Source organism: Zalophus californianus, chromosome 4 (genome assembly GCF_009762305.2).
Source record: "Zalophus californianus isolate mZalCal1 chromosome 4, mZalCal1.pri.v2, whole genome shotgun sequence".
Classification (NCBI taxonomy): Eukaryota; Metazoa; Chordata; class Mammalia; order Carnivora; family Otariidae; genus Zalophus; species Zalophus californianus.
In genome coordinates, this window is record NC_045598.1 from 34,391,911 (window position 1) to 34,408,761 (window position 16,851).

Sequence of the window (16,851 nt, forward strand, 5' to 3'; positions counted from 1 at the left end):
CTCACTTTTTGGGGGGCCAGTGGCTGAATCTAACAGACTGATGTGTTATGACCCCTGGACCTCAGGACCCGTTCTTGGGCTCTGCCTTCCCTTTGTCCCCCGGTGCTTGAGCCGCTCACATTATTGGGGTGAGTAACTAGAAGGCTAAAGAGGCCCAGATGGACAGCTGAAGGTGTGTGTTACCCTACTCCAGCAAACCCCCATCTGGAGGCACTTTTTCAGTTGGGTTGGTGGGAACTTGGAGGAAGATCCTACTCTGGGTCTGTTGGCGCTCACATATAAGTACTCCCCACACCCTGATAAGACCCAGTCACCTCTCCTGCTGGTCCCTGGATACAGGCTTAAGTGCTGGGCCTTCGGTAGTGGTTGAGGTTGTTGGGGACATTCACCATCTATACTGCATCTCAGTCACACCACTGGGCATTAAATGAGCTGAAAGATACCTTCAGAGGGTCCTGGGTTGCCCTTCCTAGCTGCGCAGAGTCTGTGGACAGGGCAGCCTGTGGGCCCTGGGGTCAGAGCCTTGCTATGAGAGGCAGAGGGGTCAGACCCGCCCTCATCACGTGCCCTCCTAGAGTCACAAGTCTCCCCACTACTGAGCTCTAGGATCTCAGGAGAAAAGAGGGACAGGTTCCAGTGCGACTTCCTCTCCTTCCCTGGTTCCTTCTCACGCACTCACACACCCTGTTGCAACCTGATCCTAAAGCGTGCTGGAGCCCTGGGCTGGCAGGCTGGGGCCTGTCCGCCTGAGCCTGCCCCACCCTCCCCTGCTGCCTCCCAGGCCAGGGCAAGCAGGTCAGGCATCCCACACCCCCGCCAGTCTGACCAGTCATTCCGCACGTCGGAGGCCACCTCCACCCTGGCCAGGCCCCCAAACTGGCACACTGGTCTCTGGACAGAAGTCCCTGGTTCTCTTCCAGGTGTACCAGGAGGCTCTGCCCAGGCCACCTGCAGAATGAACACAAACACACATACAGACCTCACCGCTACCATCACCCCACCCCATTTCCTGTTGTTTATGGCCCCTGGCTCTGCTTCCAAGGCCTCTGTGGGCACGGAGCCACTTCATGGGGGCTGAGCAGAGGACGGTGGAGACACTGCAGTAGGAGGACAAGCCGAGCTGGGGGCACTGAGGAAGGCTGTGCAGTGGGAACGGGGGTTTTCCTGGCAGAGAGAGACAAGGGGATCGGGGGATGAAGTGTATGCCTGTGGGGGGGATATTTCAGGCAGCAACACCACCCGTGTAAGCGTGTGCAGCCCCGCATGTTCAGGGAGCTACAGATAGTGCACTGCTGGTGGGACGTAACAGTAGTCTCAGAAGAGTGAATCCCAATGACGTTAGATTGAGGAGTGACTGGGAGGTGAGGGAGTTGAGGCAGCATATCCATTGCTGTTTCTAGATGTTTTGCCACAAAGGGATGGAGAGAGAGAGAGATGCGTAGCTAAAGGGGTATGTGATCAGGAAAGTTTGTTGGGTGGATTTGTGTTTGTTTTCACATAAGAAGAAACCTGAGCTTGATTTATGCTTGGGGGAACCAAACAGAAGAGGGAACCGTAGCATGCTGGAGAGATCAGCTTGGGTGGGCCTGGGCGGGGGGTAAGGAAGCAAGGAGCTGAACGAGTTTCTATCTGAGCAGCATCCTGGTTAGGGCCATGAAGTGAGAGAAGAGGTAATTTGCTCACAGAAAGTTGGAAAGGATAGAGCGTTTGTGGAACTTGGAGAAGGTTTGGAAGATCTACTGAGCAAAGTAGAGGGTCCAACTAAGGTTCAAGCCCATGAATTTATAGCAGCATCAGTTCATATGAGTGTGGCAGAAGGGGGGTATGTGTGTGTTCTAGCAGCACTTAAAGTATAAAGTACACAAGTAGGATTAGATTAGTCTCTGAGTGAGTTTTGCCTAATGGGTGGGACAGAAAGACAGTGGAACTGGAGGTACAGGGTCTTGGCAAGAAAGAAGTAAGAAATGGATGGGATTCTAGCCAGGAAAGAGATGTAACTTGGGACTGAAGAGAACTTTTCTAAGACTCAGAATCCAGAAACAATAAGGTTAAAAGGTTGATAAATTTGACTATGTTTTTAAAAAATCTGTGGCAAAAAATGAGGGAGGGAAAAGAAAGAAAGAAAACACCATAAGCCAAGTAGATGTTAAGTAAATAAACTAGGAGAAATATTTGTAATTGCGTCTTGGAAGGTTTATATATTTAATATATGCAGAGCTTCAAAAAAAAGAGAAGATTGTTAGCTAATACTATGGTGTGATCCTAATGCATTATAGAAGTGTATCAAATCAACATGCTGTACGTCTTCCACAGTGACATAACTTTGATGTCAATTATATGTCAAAAAAAGCTGGGAGAAAAGAAAGAAGAAAGAGACCAATAGCCCTGTAGAAAAATGGGCAAAAGATAGGAACAAAGGTAACAGAAAAAGAAGTGCAAATGACCCCTTTATATATATATAACAATGTGCAATTTCACTTATAATAAAACAACACAGATACTCCTATCAGACTGGCAGAACTGAAATGTTTGACAGCATGTTCTCAGACATCACTGGTGGGTACTACAATGGCACAATCCCCATGGAGGGTAATTTGGCAATTTGGAGCAAAATTACTTATAGGCATTTTCCCTTTGACCCAACCAATCCACTTCAAGGAATCCATTCCAAAGATATACTGGCAAAGAGAAAAGACATAAACATGAAGTTATTCATTGTAACTGCTATTGGTAGAAGCTACTTTACAAAAGACTGCAACAGCCCAGGGGACCGACTGAATAATACTATCAAGTATATAATTCTATATACTACTATGGAGCGATCACCACAATATATTGTGGGTGGAAAAAAACAAAACAAAACAAAACAAAACTTAGTAGGCAAAACAGTGTATTTAATAACTATTTCTTTATTGAATAAAGAAATAAACACTGTACACACACATATGTATTATGTATTTGCTCACATCAAAAATAACAAAAGAAGGATGAAATAAAAATGAATTCATTATAGGAATAATACTAGTATGAATAAAATAAAATGAATTTAATAATAAAAATACTGTATGGGAATACAAGCAACAGGAGTCAGGCAGAGAGATAAGTGTTAGACTCCTCTGAATATATCTTGTTTTGTGAGTTTAGTTTTGGCATTGTGTAAAGTTTTTTATCATCATAAAGCAAAATTAAATTAAAATGAAGTATAAGCAACCCCTAAAAAGCAAAAGCAACATGAAACAAATGAACTTAACTCTAGGTATCATTGATGAATTAAACTCCGCAGAATTATTTCAAGTGGCAGAAGCAAAATCATTTGTCTGTACTTCTCTAGTATGGTACACCCGAAGGCAGAAAGAACTATAAAGAAATTTTAAATTGGTTTTAGTAATGATAGTATTAGTAATGTTATTCTGAAACTGTTGTATTTTCTACATGTACCTGTATGTGTGTATGTATTAAGATAAAGCAAATAAGCAATTGTGTTAATATCACTATAAACAAGAATGTCTACTTAATTGAAAAGAGATACAAATATAAAATAAAGGAAGCTTCCATAGATGACTTTTATGGTATGTGAATTATATCTTGGTGAGGCTATGAAACAAGAGAAAGAAAGTACAAATCTTGTCATCCTGAATTTGGATTGGGAATACTAGTATAAATGCATGATGTATTTTCTCTTTAAAAAAGTATTTCCTGCTTTGTCCCCCTGAAAAGGCCTGGGGAAAATGACTAACCCTAGCAACGTGAGCCACCTGGCCATCAAGATGGTGGTCTCTAAATACCATTTCCAATGAAAAGGAACCAGGGCTCCTTGGAAGATGACCGACTCCAGGTGGAGGCAAGAAGTGTACAGGATGAACGTGGGACATCTTTAAATACTAGACAGCAAGGTTGTTTTCTAAGATTACTGGGGTACGTCAGAAGGATTCAGGAGCCAAGATGAAAAGGCCAAAGGGAGAAGAAGAGAGAGGAAGAAACCTATGGATTTAAAAGAGACTAGAGACCAGCCCAATTCAATGTGTGGCCCATGCTTTCATTCTGATCTAAATAACCAACTATTAAAGTAAGCAACAACAGCAAACATTAATGAGATAATAGGAGAAATCTGAAATTGACTGTTGCTATTAAGAAATTATAGCTAGTGTTTTAGATGTGATAATGGCTTTGAGAGGAGTTGCTTAGGTGTGGTTATGGTTTTTAAGGTGGCCTTACCTTATAGAAATTAATGCTAAAGTATTTTATGGATAAAATGGCATGATTTCTGGGAGTTCCCAAAATAATATAGAGAGTGGAAGGAGCTAAGAGAAACAAAACTGACCATGACTGATAATTACTGGATCTGGGTAACAAGTCCATGAATTTTCACTGTTTTGTTTTTCAACTTTTGTGCATGTTTGAAATCTCCCATAATAAAAAGTTTTAAAAATATATCCCCAGGCAGGAAAAAAGAGTACCCTTTGCACAAAGGTGCACCCAACTAGGAGAAAGAAATGTTTGAGGAGGCTGGCTCCGTCCGTCAAGAAATAAAGAGAGGCTGCAAAATGAGCAGCTAAAACATGAGGACCCAATAAAAGAACAAGGAAAAACAGATAATAAAAATAAGAAATAAATAGGTTCTACACTAGCGGCAAAGAGTTTTAAGAAATGCTTATCAGACCCATGTCGTGCTTTTTGCCAGGATCTCTCCCATGAATTATTTTTGTTCATCACTTACGGTCTTCATCAGCTCTAGCTGCTTTAACAGACTACCATAAGCTGGGTGGCTTCTCAATAACAGAAATGTGTTTCTTACAGTTCTGGAGGCTGAAGTCTGAGATCACAACACCATCATGGTCGGGTTCTGGTGAGAGCCATCTTCAGGTTCAGATGGCTCGCTTCTCCTTGTATCCGTATATGGTGGAAAGAGAGCCAGTTAGCTCTCTGGCCTCTTTTTATTTTTTATTTTTATTTATTTTTTAAAGATTTTATTTATTTGGCAGAGAGAGACAGTGAGAGAGGGAACACAAGCAGGGAGAGTATGAGAGGGAGAAGCAGGCTTCCTGCTGAGCAAGGAGCCTGATGTGGGGCTCGATCCTAGGACCCTGGGATCATGACCTGAGCCGAAGGCAGATGCTTAACCAACTGAGCCACCCAGGCGCCCCTCTGGCCTCTTTTTAGAAGGGCACCAGTCTCACTCATGAAGGCTCTATCTACTCTCATGACCTGATTACCTCCCAAAGGCCCCCATGACCGCACACCATCACAGTGGGGATGAAATCTCAACATACGAATTTGAGGGAACACAGACACTCAAGACTGTAACACTAATGTTGGAACTGGTATTTTTTTGGGTCAAGTGTTCACTCGTGTATCCATGTACATTTGATTGTTGGGAGTCAACTTGGGTCACGTTACCAGCAGCTTACTGTTTCTGTTGTTTGATCCTGTCTTTATGTATTGAGAGAAGTTGCATCCATTTGCGTAGTGATGTTTTCATTATTATAAAGTGGAAAAAGAATCTACGGAGCTTAGTACAGATACATACCAAAAGGTTAATTGCCTTTGTGTTTTAGGATTATGGGTATTTTTTATTTATTTGTGTTTGTGTGTTCACCCATCAGTATTTTTTTCCCCAAAATTAACACTTATTACAAGCTACACCATAAATAAGGCTTTTTTTAAAAAGTAAAAATTAACATAATGAACTTTCTAATCAGCTGAATAACACAGGGAAAAGGAGAGGAAAAGGAAAAAAAAATATGTTGAGAACGTCTGGCAAGATCTTAGGAGATTTTATTAGCATATGACAGCCAGTACCTGTTGGGAAGCAGACAAAATCCTGTCCAAGCCTGACTGAGAAACTTTGCAAACATTTTATAAGCTCAGTCCCGACGCAGGAGAGGTTCTTGGTGCGGGCTTATCCAGGGACCTTGTTTCCTTTGCTGTTACACATAGGCTGTGGCCAGGACCCTCAGTGCCTCTGGGAGAACATCAAATATATTAATGTACTTCGATTTGATCTGCCAGGTATGAGAAACACGCATGCCCCCTGTACACAGAAGAAAGCATGCTAACTCAGAAGTCCAAAGAAAAGCTGCTCTGCAGGGAATGGCCTTTCTGTGCTGTCAGGTGTTGACGACTTCTTCCTAGCCATGAGTAAGGGGGGGAGGGTGTTGCAGGATGGCAAGTTTTCTGCCTCTTCAAGTTCATTTCAAAATCTCTAATAATATTAGGCCTCCAAGTGATTATTGGTATTATTCCTCCTGGGTAGGGTGATCATGATGGTTAGTGAGGATGGAAGTGAGAAAGGTTTGCTTGAGTTGGAGTATATTCAGAGGGCTAAGTTCTAGCTCCTGGGCTTATAGGGCCTCTCCTCCAGTCTTCAGGTTTTCAGGGGCTGATCAGGTTGAGTTAGAAACACAGGGATGGAGCCAAGGCCTAGGCCTCCTCCACACCTTCATTCTTGGCCAGCAAGACCCCAAGCAGGCCCTGCTTCAAGAATCAACACACAGTAGATGATCAGGTGCTGGCCATGTTCTGGGCCACCAGGTACCCCGAGAAAGGTCTCAAAATCCGGTGCTAGTTTCCATGGATCCCTGAAGAGCTTGGTTTCTCCCGTCGTTCTCCCCTCATTGCCATTTCAATCCCTACTGACTGTCCCCACCACCCACAGCCGGCACCCTGGCAAGTAAAACTTTCTTTTCCCTTCTCAACTCAGCATCATCCCGCCCTTCCATCTCTCCCCCTTTCCCTCCCATCTTTCCTCCAGGCCAAAATTACCCCCTCCTCTTCTGCATGTGCCCCTCCCCCACCTCCTGAGGAGTTTCAGGTCCCCTCCATCCTTGTCTCTGCCAGGCTCCTACCTGTGCGAGGGCTCCCTTCAGCCCTGCCTCCCGGCCACAGGATGCTCCGGTTTTTCTCTTCTCTACCAAACGTCTGCCTCCTGTGGCTGTTCTCCCTCTCATCGCGAATTCTTCCTCCTCACCCTGGGTGGTCCACCTCCCAGAATTCTCCAGGCACTAGCTGTCTTTGGGTCTCTTTCTGCTCACCTGGTCAGTGTGTCACCTCCATGTTCCCAGGCTGCAGGGACAGTGTAGGTGTGTGCCTGGGTCGCCTGCCAGAGAGATTGCCGTGCTGCGCCTCCATGCGGGCCGAGCGATCTTGCCTCTCCACCCCTGTAGCCGGCCGTGTGGGGACTGGCCAGACCTGCCCCTTCAAACTCAGGCTCCAGTAGATAAGCTGTGTCAGATGCCGCACAGCAGCTCCCCGCTGACCAGGGGCAGGGAGGGTGCTGGAGCGGGAAGGTGCTTCTGGCAGATTCTCTGCCCTGACAGATGTGCTGAAGAGCCAACCTGTACTCCCGCTTGTTGCCTTTGGGGATCCTCAACAGCCCTGTTGTATTCCAGGTTCTCCAAGCCAGCACCCATGTTCCTGGATGACTCTTTCCGCAAGTGGGCTAGGATTCGGGAATTTGTGCCGCCTTTTGGGATCAAAGGTCAAGGTAGGTCGGGAGCCCTGGCCCACTCTCTAGTAACATGGGAGCCCTCAGCCTGTCTCCCTGCAGTCAGGACAGGACTGTACCCTCAGAAGTCCCCATGCTGGGGATCCACTCCTCTCCCTCCCTCTTCCCCTCCCTTTCTTTCTTCCGACTTCAGTGGACTGTTTGTTTACTTCAGAGCCCACCACTTGGCCAGGGTCAGGCATACAGCAGTGGAGTGGACAGTACAGTCCTGCTCCTTAAAAAAGCTCCAGTCTAGTGGAGACCCGGATACTTAGAGTGCGGGGCAGTAAGGGCTCTGACAAGGGAAGAGCACGGTGCGATCACAGGACAGGAGGCCAGGGACATCCGTGCTGGAGGACCAGATAAGAGGGGGAAATCCCTGAGAAGACAGAGGCCATCCCCGACAAAGACCCCAGCCTCCTCCATCATCCCCTCCTTACTACCCTGGTCTCTCCTCCAGTCCTTTCTTACCCTGTCCCCTGTGCCCTCAGAACGGTCCCCTTCCATTGCCTTAGGGACCTTGCTCATGCAGCTCCCTCCTGACTTAAGACTTTCCCGCCCCTGACAGTTTAACAGTTCTGTTGCCTTGTCAAGTGCCTGCACTGTTTCATGGCATTGTAGAGTTTGGGCTTTTAGGGTCAGACATTGAGGGATCAGATCGGTACTACTTCTTTACTGGCTGTGACCTCGGACAGGTTACTTAACCTATCTGTGCTTTAGTTTCTTCATCAGTTAGATGGAGAAGAATACTACCATTATATTAGGCTGTGGTCAGAATTAAGTAAGATCACTGTTGAAGGCGTGATATCATTTGGCCAGGGGACTCAAAAATACATGAATCCTCCACTCAGTCAGTCCGTCCCTCCCTGAAAAGACAGGGACCGGCAAAAGGACTCTGGAACGGGAGTTTTGACCTCAGATCCCCAAAGACAAATCCAGTGGGTAGGGCTGAACCATGTGAAGAACTCCTTTTTACTGGGTGCAGGTAGCTAAGCAGCCTACTCTTCTAAATCCTTGCTCCAGACTCTGATTCTACTAAGCTACAAAGACCTGGAAAGGCTGGTACCCAGCCCATTGGCTAGCGAGAAGAGAGCACCTGCTAGTTTATGCCCTTTCTCCTAATGTCCCCTCCTAGAAAACAAACACCCAAGCCATAGCCTTGAGTTTGGCCAATGAGTAGCAATATGCTTTTTCTTAGAGGTGAAATGGGAGGTGGGAAAAGGGGGAGGTCTGTGCCCTTCCCTGAAGCCCTGCAGAAGGGATGCCTGAAAGCACTGAGTATAGAACCCTCCTTAAAGATCTCTTCCTTACCCATTCTCCTTCAGCTCCTGGGAAGATTCGCTGTGCCTGCTGCCTCCTCTTTGTCACCACTTAGTCCTGAGCACCCTCTTCCTTCCACCACCCCAGTGACACTGCTCAGTGCCCCCGTGAAATCCAAAGGGTCTGTTTCAGTCCCCAACTTGACCTCTTGGCTGCATCTGACAGTGTTGTCCACCCTGTCTTTTAAAAAAAATGATGGGGCTGTTATTTTTAAGTTGGGAGGCATTCTTTCTTTACATGGAATACTTCAGGCATATAAAAAAGAATGAAGACTAGTACAGTGAGCACCGTGTACTGTGTACCTAGCTTAAGGAATAAAACATGAAATACAGTTAAAGCTATGTGTAGCCCTTCCCGTTCTATTCCCCTCCTCCAGGAGACCGTTAGTCTGGTTTGGGGGTTATTGTTCCAATGCCTGTGTATCTATTTCTGTGACATATTTACATATCCATTGAAAATGTATTGTTTTTGCATATTTTTACATTTTACAAATAATATTGTGTGTGTGTGTGTGTGTGTACTTTTCAAATTAATTTTTTTGCTTCTGCTTTTCAGGTTTATCTGTATCAGTACACATAGTCCAAGGTCGCTTCTTTGTTTTTACTGCTGTGTAGTAGTCCATGTACCACATTTAATCTGTTTTCCTTTGGCAAACATTCAGTTTGCCTCTAACATTTACTATTACAAACAGGTCCGCAGCAAACCTCCTCGTCTCCTTAAACAAATGTGTGAGCGTTCAGATGCTGTCTTCCTAGGAAGAGAGTTGAACGATCTTAGTCTACGCACATCTACATCTTTGCTTAATGTTATTAAGATGCTCTCCACTGTGGCTGCACTGATCTACTTACTTTATCTCCAGATCTCTATGTACATTATCTTTCCATCTTCCTAACGACTCTGCAGCGTAGGAATTGCCATCTTCATTTGAAAGATGGGGAACTAAAGCACGAAGAAAGTAAGTGATTAATCGGAGGTCACAGAGCTCTGAAGTAGCACAGCCAGGATTTGACCCCAAAGCCAATATCATTATACATTATATTATAATGTTCTCCTTATGCCAGAGTTTGAAAAGAGAGCAGTTCCCATCGCCAAAGCCAGAGAGAGGCCAAGAAGAATGAGGTCTGAATAGTGGTCACAGGATCTGAGGACAGAGGTCCTGGGCCCCTTGCTGAGGGTCTCCTGAGTGGAGTGCAGGTGGGCAGATACCAGGCCTCAGGGGTTGGAGATGGAAGGAGGCAGAGACAGGCTGGCAAGACCAAGACTGGAGATCGGCAGTGTTGGGGGCGGGGGGAAGTGAGGGGAAGACAGTATCAGAGAATGAGGCAAAGGGGTCTGAGTTGGGAGTTGGCAGAGCCCACTCGAGCTCTTTAGTGTTAGTGGCCTTTGTCTCTGGGCACATCTCGGACCTGGGAATCCATGTCCTGGGGCCTGACTGCAGAGCCTCCGAAAGCCAGAGGAGACCTCCCAGGAAGGGCTGGGGAGCCCTGGGAGAGAAACTGCATGCCGGTGCTGGGGACTGGCTCCAGGCAGAGGCGAGTGTGCCTGCCTGTTCCCCTGCCTCCGTCTCGTTCCTCGGGGCTATAGCTAGGCCAGTGGCCCAGCCCAGCCTTGTGCCCAGAGCTCCCTCCCCACACTGTCACATCTACCTCCACCCTGCGCAGGGGCGTGTGCCTCCCCCCCATCATCTGCAAACACTGCACGGGCACGCCAGTGACCCTCTAACAGTAACCTCCCTCCTCTGTCCACAGACAATCTGATCAAAGCCATCTTGTCAGTCACCAAAGAGTACCGCCTGACCCCTGCCTTGGACAGGTGAGCCACTTGCTACCCAGCCCCCTGCCCCTCGGCTGCCTGGCGTGTGCAGAGGCGTTGAGACCCTGCCAGCCCTGGCTGGACACAAGCAGATTCTCCAGCATGTCCACAGGCGCACACATAGCGCCCATGCTGGGGTGGTGAACAGATAAGATAAGGGGCGCCATCCAGCTGGCCTGCACCCCCTGGGCTGTAAGCACTTGGCAAGATATCTCAGTCCTCAGCCGTCAGAGGTCTCAGGGTAAGGACAGAAGACACTGGGCTGAAATCAGCCCAGCACTGGGACTGAGAGCCCGGGTGGTCGAGGCAGGTGAGGGGGCCAGGGCTTAAATGCAGGAGGCAGTGACAGCTCTGAAGCCAACGGACCCTGGAGGGGTAAGCCCCAGGCGGGAGGAGCAAGATGAATAGGGCTTTCTGATGGCCAATGGGAGCACGGGGGCTTCTGAGCTGAATATAAGCCCAGCCTTGGGTCCCGGAGCCTCCAGGCCTGTCCTCTCTCTTGAACTCCACCAACGCTTGGGGAACCTTTAGCCTAGAATGGCATCTTACCAGAGGCTCCTTCCTCACCACCCGGAACTGGTGCCCTTGCCCCTTCCACAGCCACGCTGTCCTGGAGAGTATCTGGGACTAGGGATGTCAGAGTCCCAAGTGGCCCAGCTACCCACAGTATGGCTTTGGCCTCAGAATGCTGCCACAAGCCCCTTGGTCTTCCCCCATCCCAGCCTGCACCTGACCAGAGGGGTAGGGAGAAGGAGCCCTAGTGGACAGCTCTCTAGAGGTCTCTGCCTCTCTGCCCTCAGCCTCAGCTGCCGCCGCTGCATCATCGTGGGCAACGGAGGTGTCCTTGCCAACAAGTCTCTGGGGTCACGAATTGATGACTATGACATTGTGGTCAGGTGAGCTCCCCAAATCAGTGCCTCAGGTGCCTGAGTATCCTGGCCCAAACCCTCGTTCCCCAGTCCATTGAGAACTGTCTGTCTATCTGGCCATTTGGGCTGGAGGTCAGCAAAAGCCTAGAGAAGAACCTCTAGGTTTGGAGGGCTCTGGAAAGCTAGGTGGCTCCAGGTGACCCGACTCCCTGTTCTCTGCACCTGGGGAATTCTGGGGTCATAGTCCCTCCCCAAACACGAGCCCACAGGCTCTGTGCAGTGAGCCCAAGGCAGGCTCTGACTGGGCCTGCTCTCTGTAGACTGAACTCAGCACCAGTGAAAGGCTTTGAGAAGGACGTGGGCAGCAAAACTACACTGCGCATCACCTACCCTGAGGGCGCCATGCAGCGGCCCGAGCAATATGAACGCGATTCTCTATTTGTCCTCGCTGGCTTCAAGTGGCAGGACTTCAAGTGGTTGAAGTACATCGTCTACAAGGAGAGAGTGGTGAGCTCCCCATGCACCAGCTCCTTCCCCTCTTGTCCTGGCCTTGCCCAGCTTCCAGGTCAGCCCCTTCCCCTGAACCCAGCAAAGAACAAGTAGGAACCTTTCAAAAGAAGCGTCAATGACCTAAAGCTGAAAGACACCCAAACTCAGCCAAGGGACAGAGAGGCCAGGCAGTGGTGTGGGCTCCTGGAGCTACTATGCCTGATATCTGCCACCCGCCCAGATGCCCAGACTGCGTATGCTTTTCCAGCCTTCTCTAGCCAGACCCCGAGTCCCTCCCCACCAGACCCTGCAGGCCCTTTCCTGGCCTTAGGTCCCCCTAGAAGGAAAGCTTTCATCTGGCTAGCGTCGGTGTCACTCCTAATCATCACAGTCCCCCGCCCTGACCTTGTAGCAGCCTCCCCGAGCCCCTTACCCTCTGCGAGGCCTCTCTGACTCTCATGTGAATCCACCCGCACTCCCAGCCTGGGGAGGAAAGCCTTGTCTGGACTCTGGGGCTATTCTGTAGGGATAGCAGACCCCTCAGTGAGCTTGAGGGGGCCACTTCCCAAGCCCATAAAGTCCTGGTCTCTCCCCACTTTGTACTTGTACTGCTGACCTGCAGCTGGATTCCCCAACTGCCACTGAGTCTGGTTGCACTTCGGGAGTGATCGGATTCTGTCCTCATTGTTGTAGGCAGGCAAGGGCCTGGGCCCATTTCTCTAGGGAGATTGTGTGGCCAAGTAGGGTGACTGCTCCTTGGGGGACCACCCACTGAGTCCCCTCCTGAGTTCCCTTTTTCTCAGCTCTGGGCCTACAGGGATACCTGCCAACATGTCCGGGCCCATTCCCCCTCTCGCCTCAACCGGCTGTCACCAGCCACCTCAGGGGAGGGGTACTGCAGAGTTCAGGCCATTCGTCTTCTAATACCCGAGCCTCTTACCAGAGGAGAATGATGACAGATGGCCTCCGCCTACAGTTAGAAGCTGGTTGTTCTTTCTGGAGGTTTAGAGGCGAGTTCGGGGGTGGGAACAGCTTAACCTGCCTAAGGAGGTCTCAGTGCAATTTGGTTTAACTCCACAGCCCTTTCCCAAGCAATGCCAAGTGCAGGCAGTGTCAAGTAGGTAGCAAGCGAGAGATAAGACAGAAGTCAGGTCCAGAAATTCAGGTAGGTGGGAGAGTGGGGAAGGGGGACCCACCCAGAGCCAAGCTGAATGAGGCAGCCAGGCTCCACTGGGTCTAACTTGGCGCCCCAAAGGGGAGGAAGGGGATTGGCTTCAGCCAGCTCCAGCTGCAAGAAGGCCCATGCAAACCAGGGAGAGAAATGGGGGCTGAGGGAGCACCCCTCTGTTTTTAGAACCATGGCCTGAAAACTAGTATCCTCAGGGCCCGCCCTTCTCTCTGCCTTGAAGGCAACAGAAGTGGGATCATGGATAGGCACTTCTCAGGGGACATGGGAAGGAATTGGGTCTGCCTTGGTGAACCTCCAGGGAGCCTGAGGGCTGCTTTCTCGCCCTGGCCTCTTGCCTGCCGGCCCAGCCCCTCCTGGCACATCCTCTGCTCTGTCAGAGGAGCTCCTGGACGGCAGGGTCCTCATCCCGTTGGTTTTTTTTAAACCCCTCAGTGCCCAGTCATCATAAATGACCTGGTGTTGGCTCAAACACCAGATCCTGCTTCCTGCTGAGCAGACCGGGATCAGACAGGCAGGCCAGGGAGGGTGATTCAGGGCAGCCAGGTGGATGTTGTCACCTGTTCCTTCCAAGAACACCAAGGTCAGTTCATTCGAGGCTCTTATAGTTCATCCAAGGAAGTAAGGAAAGAAGGCAGAAAAGGAGGGCAGTCAGCTAGAGTCAGGAGACTCCCTTTGCTCCCGCCACTCAGGGAGCAGACAGCAGGGCCTCACTATTCCCAGGAAGACTCTGAGGTTCTCCCCCCTGGCCTGACCTTGGCTGCAGGCTGACCGAAGGTACTGGAGCAGTTGGGATGAGGAATTAGGAGCTCTGCTCAGGCACGCACTCACCCATGTGGATGTCTGTGTCCTGGCCTGGCCGTGCCCAGGGATGTAGGACCAGTCTTGTTTTAGTGAGAACTCATTCCCAGGGTTGGTAGGGGTGAGTGAGGAGAGAGAGGGGACCGGGAGGAGTCCTTTGAAATTCCATGAGCCTTCCCTGGCTCTCAAGTCAAAGATAACTTGGGCCATTAGAGTGAGCTGCCAGAGGAGAGCCAGTGATGCCCATGGCCTCCCCAACCCTAGCCCTTCTTGGAGACACAGGAGGCCTCTCCTTTAGAACCCTTCCCTACCCCGAGCCCAGGGCTGGTGCCTTCACAGGACCTCTCCTATGCTCTACTTCACTTCTCTGGCATCTGAGACCCAGGTAAATGTGGGGGAGGCTACTTCTCCAGGCCCTTCCTCTCTGGTGCCAGCCACCTGCTTTTCCTGCTCGTGCAGCGATGTTTCCAACCGAGAGCAGCCTCTGGGGAGCTCTCTGTACCTGCCCAGAGCCTCACCTGTAGAATTCTGGCAGGAAGGAGGCAGCTCTGTGTTTGGGAGCCAAGGCCTGACTGGGCAGGGCTGGAACGGGTATTAGGCCTCGCTCATGGCGTCTGCCTGCCACTTGCTATGTGCACAGCTGCTCAGTGGGTGTGGCTTTCTGGTACCCAGGAGCCTTGATGGGATCTGGAAAGGGAAAGATGGGAAAGGAAGACTGAACAACCCAAAAAACAGCCTGTGCTAAGACCGGCCGTACTTTCTTCATCCATTTGGGGGCTCTTCCTGTCACCATTTGTGGCCATTTGGTTCCCTGACTCACTGGACGGCTGCACAGATGACTCCAAACAAGTTACCTAAAGGCTTGTTTTCTCCCAGCCCCCAGGAGCCCTGAGCTAGGCGGCAAGCTTGGAGGAGTTCCTCCTGCCTCCGCCAGCCTCCCCTCCCCATGCCCAGGATGCCTGGTAACCCAGAAAGGAACTGCCCTTCTAGTCCCCCTCCTCTCTCGTCCGCACTCCTAGGAGGCTGGCCTCGTTGCTGCCGGGCCTCGGACTGGGTGTTAGTTCAGTGAGGCCCCGAGACCTGGCCTGGGCGGGTATGGGTGTGGTTCCAGCCCGGCAGGGGGACAGGAGAAGACAGGGGCTGGAGTTGGCCCCTGGACAGCCTCAACACAGGCCTGACCTCCCAGCGGTAGCTCAGGCCTTGGGGAAGGAGGGAGGGGCCTAATGCACGAGTGGACCGGGCCCCGGAATTTGGAAAGGCAGCATAGTTTAAGAGGGGAACACAGATCAGGCCTTAGAGTCAGATAGACTTGGGTTTAAATTTAGACTTTTGTCACTTGTTAGCTGGGTTACCTTAGGCAATAACTTGCCTAAGGTAACTTGCCAGGCCCCTTAGATTTAGTCTCATCCATTAAAAAGGAGTAATACTACCCATCATTCGGGATTGTTTTAAAAATTAAACCAGGTGAAATATAGAAGCACCTGGCATGGTGCTTGACACTTAGTAAATGCTGTCTGGCAATGATTAATGCTATTTATTATTTCATTATTATTATTATTATTATCACTTTTATTAGTGCTGTTAGAACAGCCCAGTGGCACTAGGGAATAAGGATTGTCTGTCTAGGCTGTAGGGTCTGACCTGGGAGGTGACTTAAAGCAGGGGTCAGAGGCCAGGCCCAGAGGAAGGAGACTCAGGGCCTCCTGGGAGAGACAGCAGGGGTGGGCTAACGGTCCGGGAAATCCCCAGAGCAAACAGGGCCACCAGGTCCCTGTATATGAGGCCTTACTGGACCAGGCCCGAGATGGGGACTGAGTGTCCATCTGCGCCTAAACCTATACTCTGTTCCAGGCCGGGGAGGGATGCAGAGCCTTAGGAGCTCAGTATGGTCATTGCCATTGCCTCACCTTAGGGGAGACTCAGTGCAGGGTACCTGGAAATGGCGCTGAGGCTGGCACACACCGTGGCCTCTGCTGACGAAGCTTCTGCTGAGTCAGCATCCGTGATCCCCCCACCACCCCACCAGCTTCTCCCCTGTGAGGGCCAGGAGGCCTCTGTGCTCATCCCCTCGGCCGCATCCTAACTGCTGCCCCTCTACCCTCAGATAAAAAGTGCTCAGGGATTGGGGTTCATGCCGCCCCCGCCCCCTGTTCTTCTCATCACTGTCATCTGTGACCTCTTGGTTACTGTGCCTTGTGATCAGTATTGTCACTGCTGCCTCCTCTCCCCACCGCCTTCCTGCCTCCCTCCCTCCTCGTGCTCCTCCTGCTCCCAACAGCCTCGTCATAGCCATCGCGTATTAAGCTCTTCAGTTTGCCAGACTTCTTTAAATTCCTTCACTTGGTTCTCATAATGACCCTGTTAGATCAGTACTGTTATTATCCCCCTTTGGGGGATCGGGAAACTGAGGCACAGGGAGACTGAGTTGCTTGCTCAAGCTCACACAGCTGGCTAAGTGGTAGAGCTGAACACACACCCAGCTCTGACTGCTTCTGGGTCTTCCTAAGAATAAGCCTGACCACATCCCCCTCCTGCTTGGAATCCTCCCATCAGTCAGCTCCCCCCTCCTCCCCTACAACATGGCCCATGAGAATGATAAGAATTGTGGTTTACTGAGCCCCTCCACCTGCCAGGCCCTGGGCTGCATGATTTCCATGCAGTGCCTCAGTCAACAGCCCTCCACGGCCAGACGATGAGTAGAAGTAAGTGTAAGGGTAGCACCTGGAAATGTGTCAGAAATGCATCTGGGGCTCCACCTTCAGCCTTGAGAATGAGAAACTCTGGGGGCAGGCCCAGCAGTCTGTTGTAATGAGCCATCCTGGAGGTTTGGATATAGGCTCAGCTGTGATACAGCCAGACTCCATGGCACAGCACCCGTGACCTGGCCCCTG

General features: G+C 50.1%; 1 protein-coding gene across 4 annotated transcripts in view; it reads left to right on the plus strand.

Moving 5' to 3' along the window:
- Positions 1 to 16,851, plus strand: part of ST3GAL3 (ST3 beta-galactoside alpha-2,3-sialyltransferase 3) — a 179,707-nt gene that overhangs the window by 146,287 nt on the left and 16,569 nt on the right. For all 4 annotated transcript variants that reach the window (XM_027620586.2, XM_027620595.2, XM_027620576.2 and 1 more), the window contains 4 exons: positions 7,389 to 7,483; positions 10,552 to 10,615; positions 11,416 to 11,511; positions 11,805 to 11,991. In XM_027620586.2, coding sequence (XP_027476387.1) covers positions 7,389 to 7,483; positions 10,552 to 10,615; positions 11,416 to 11,511; positions 11,805 to 11,991 — 442 coding nt within the window. The remainder of the gene's footprint in view (positions 1 to 7,388; positions 7,484 to 10,551; positions 10,616 to 11,415; positions 11,512 to 11,804; positions 11,992 to 16,851) is intronic.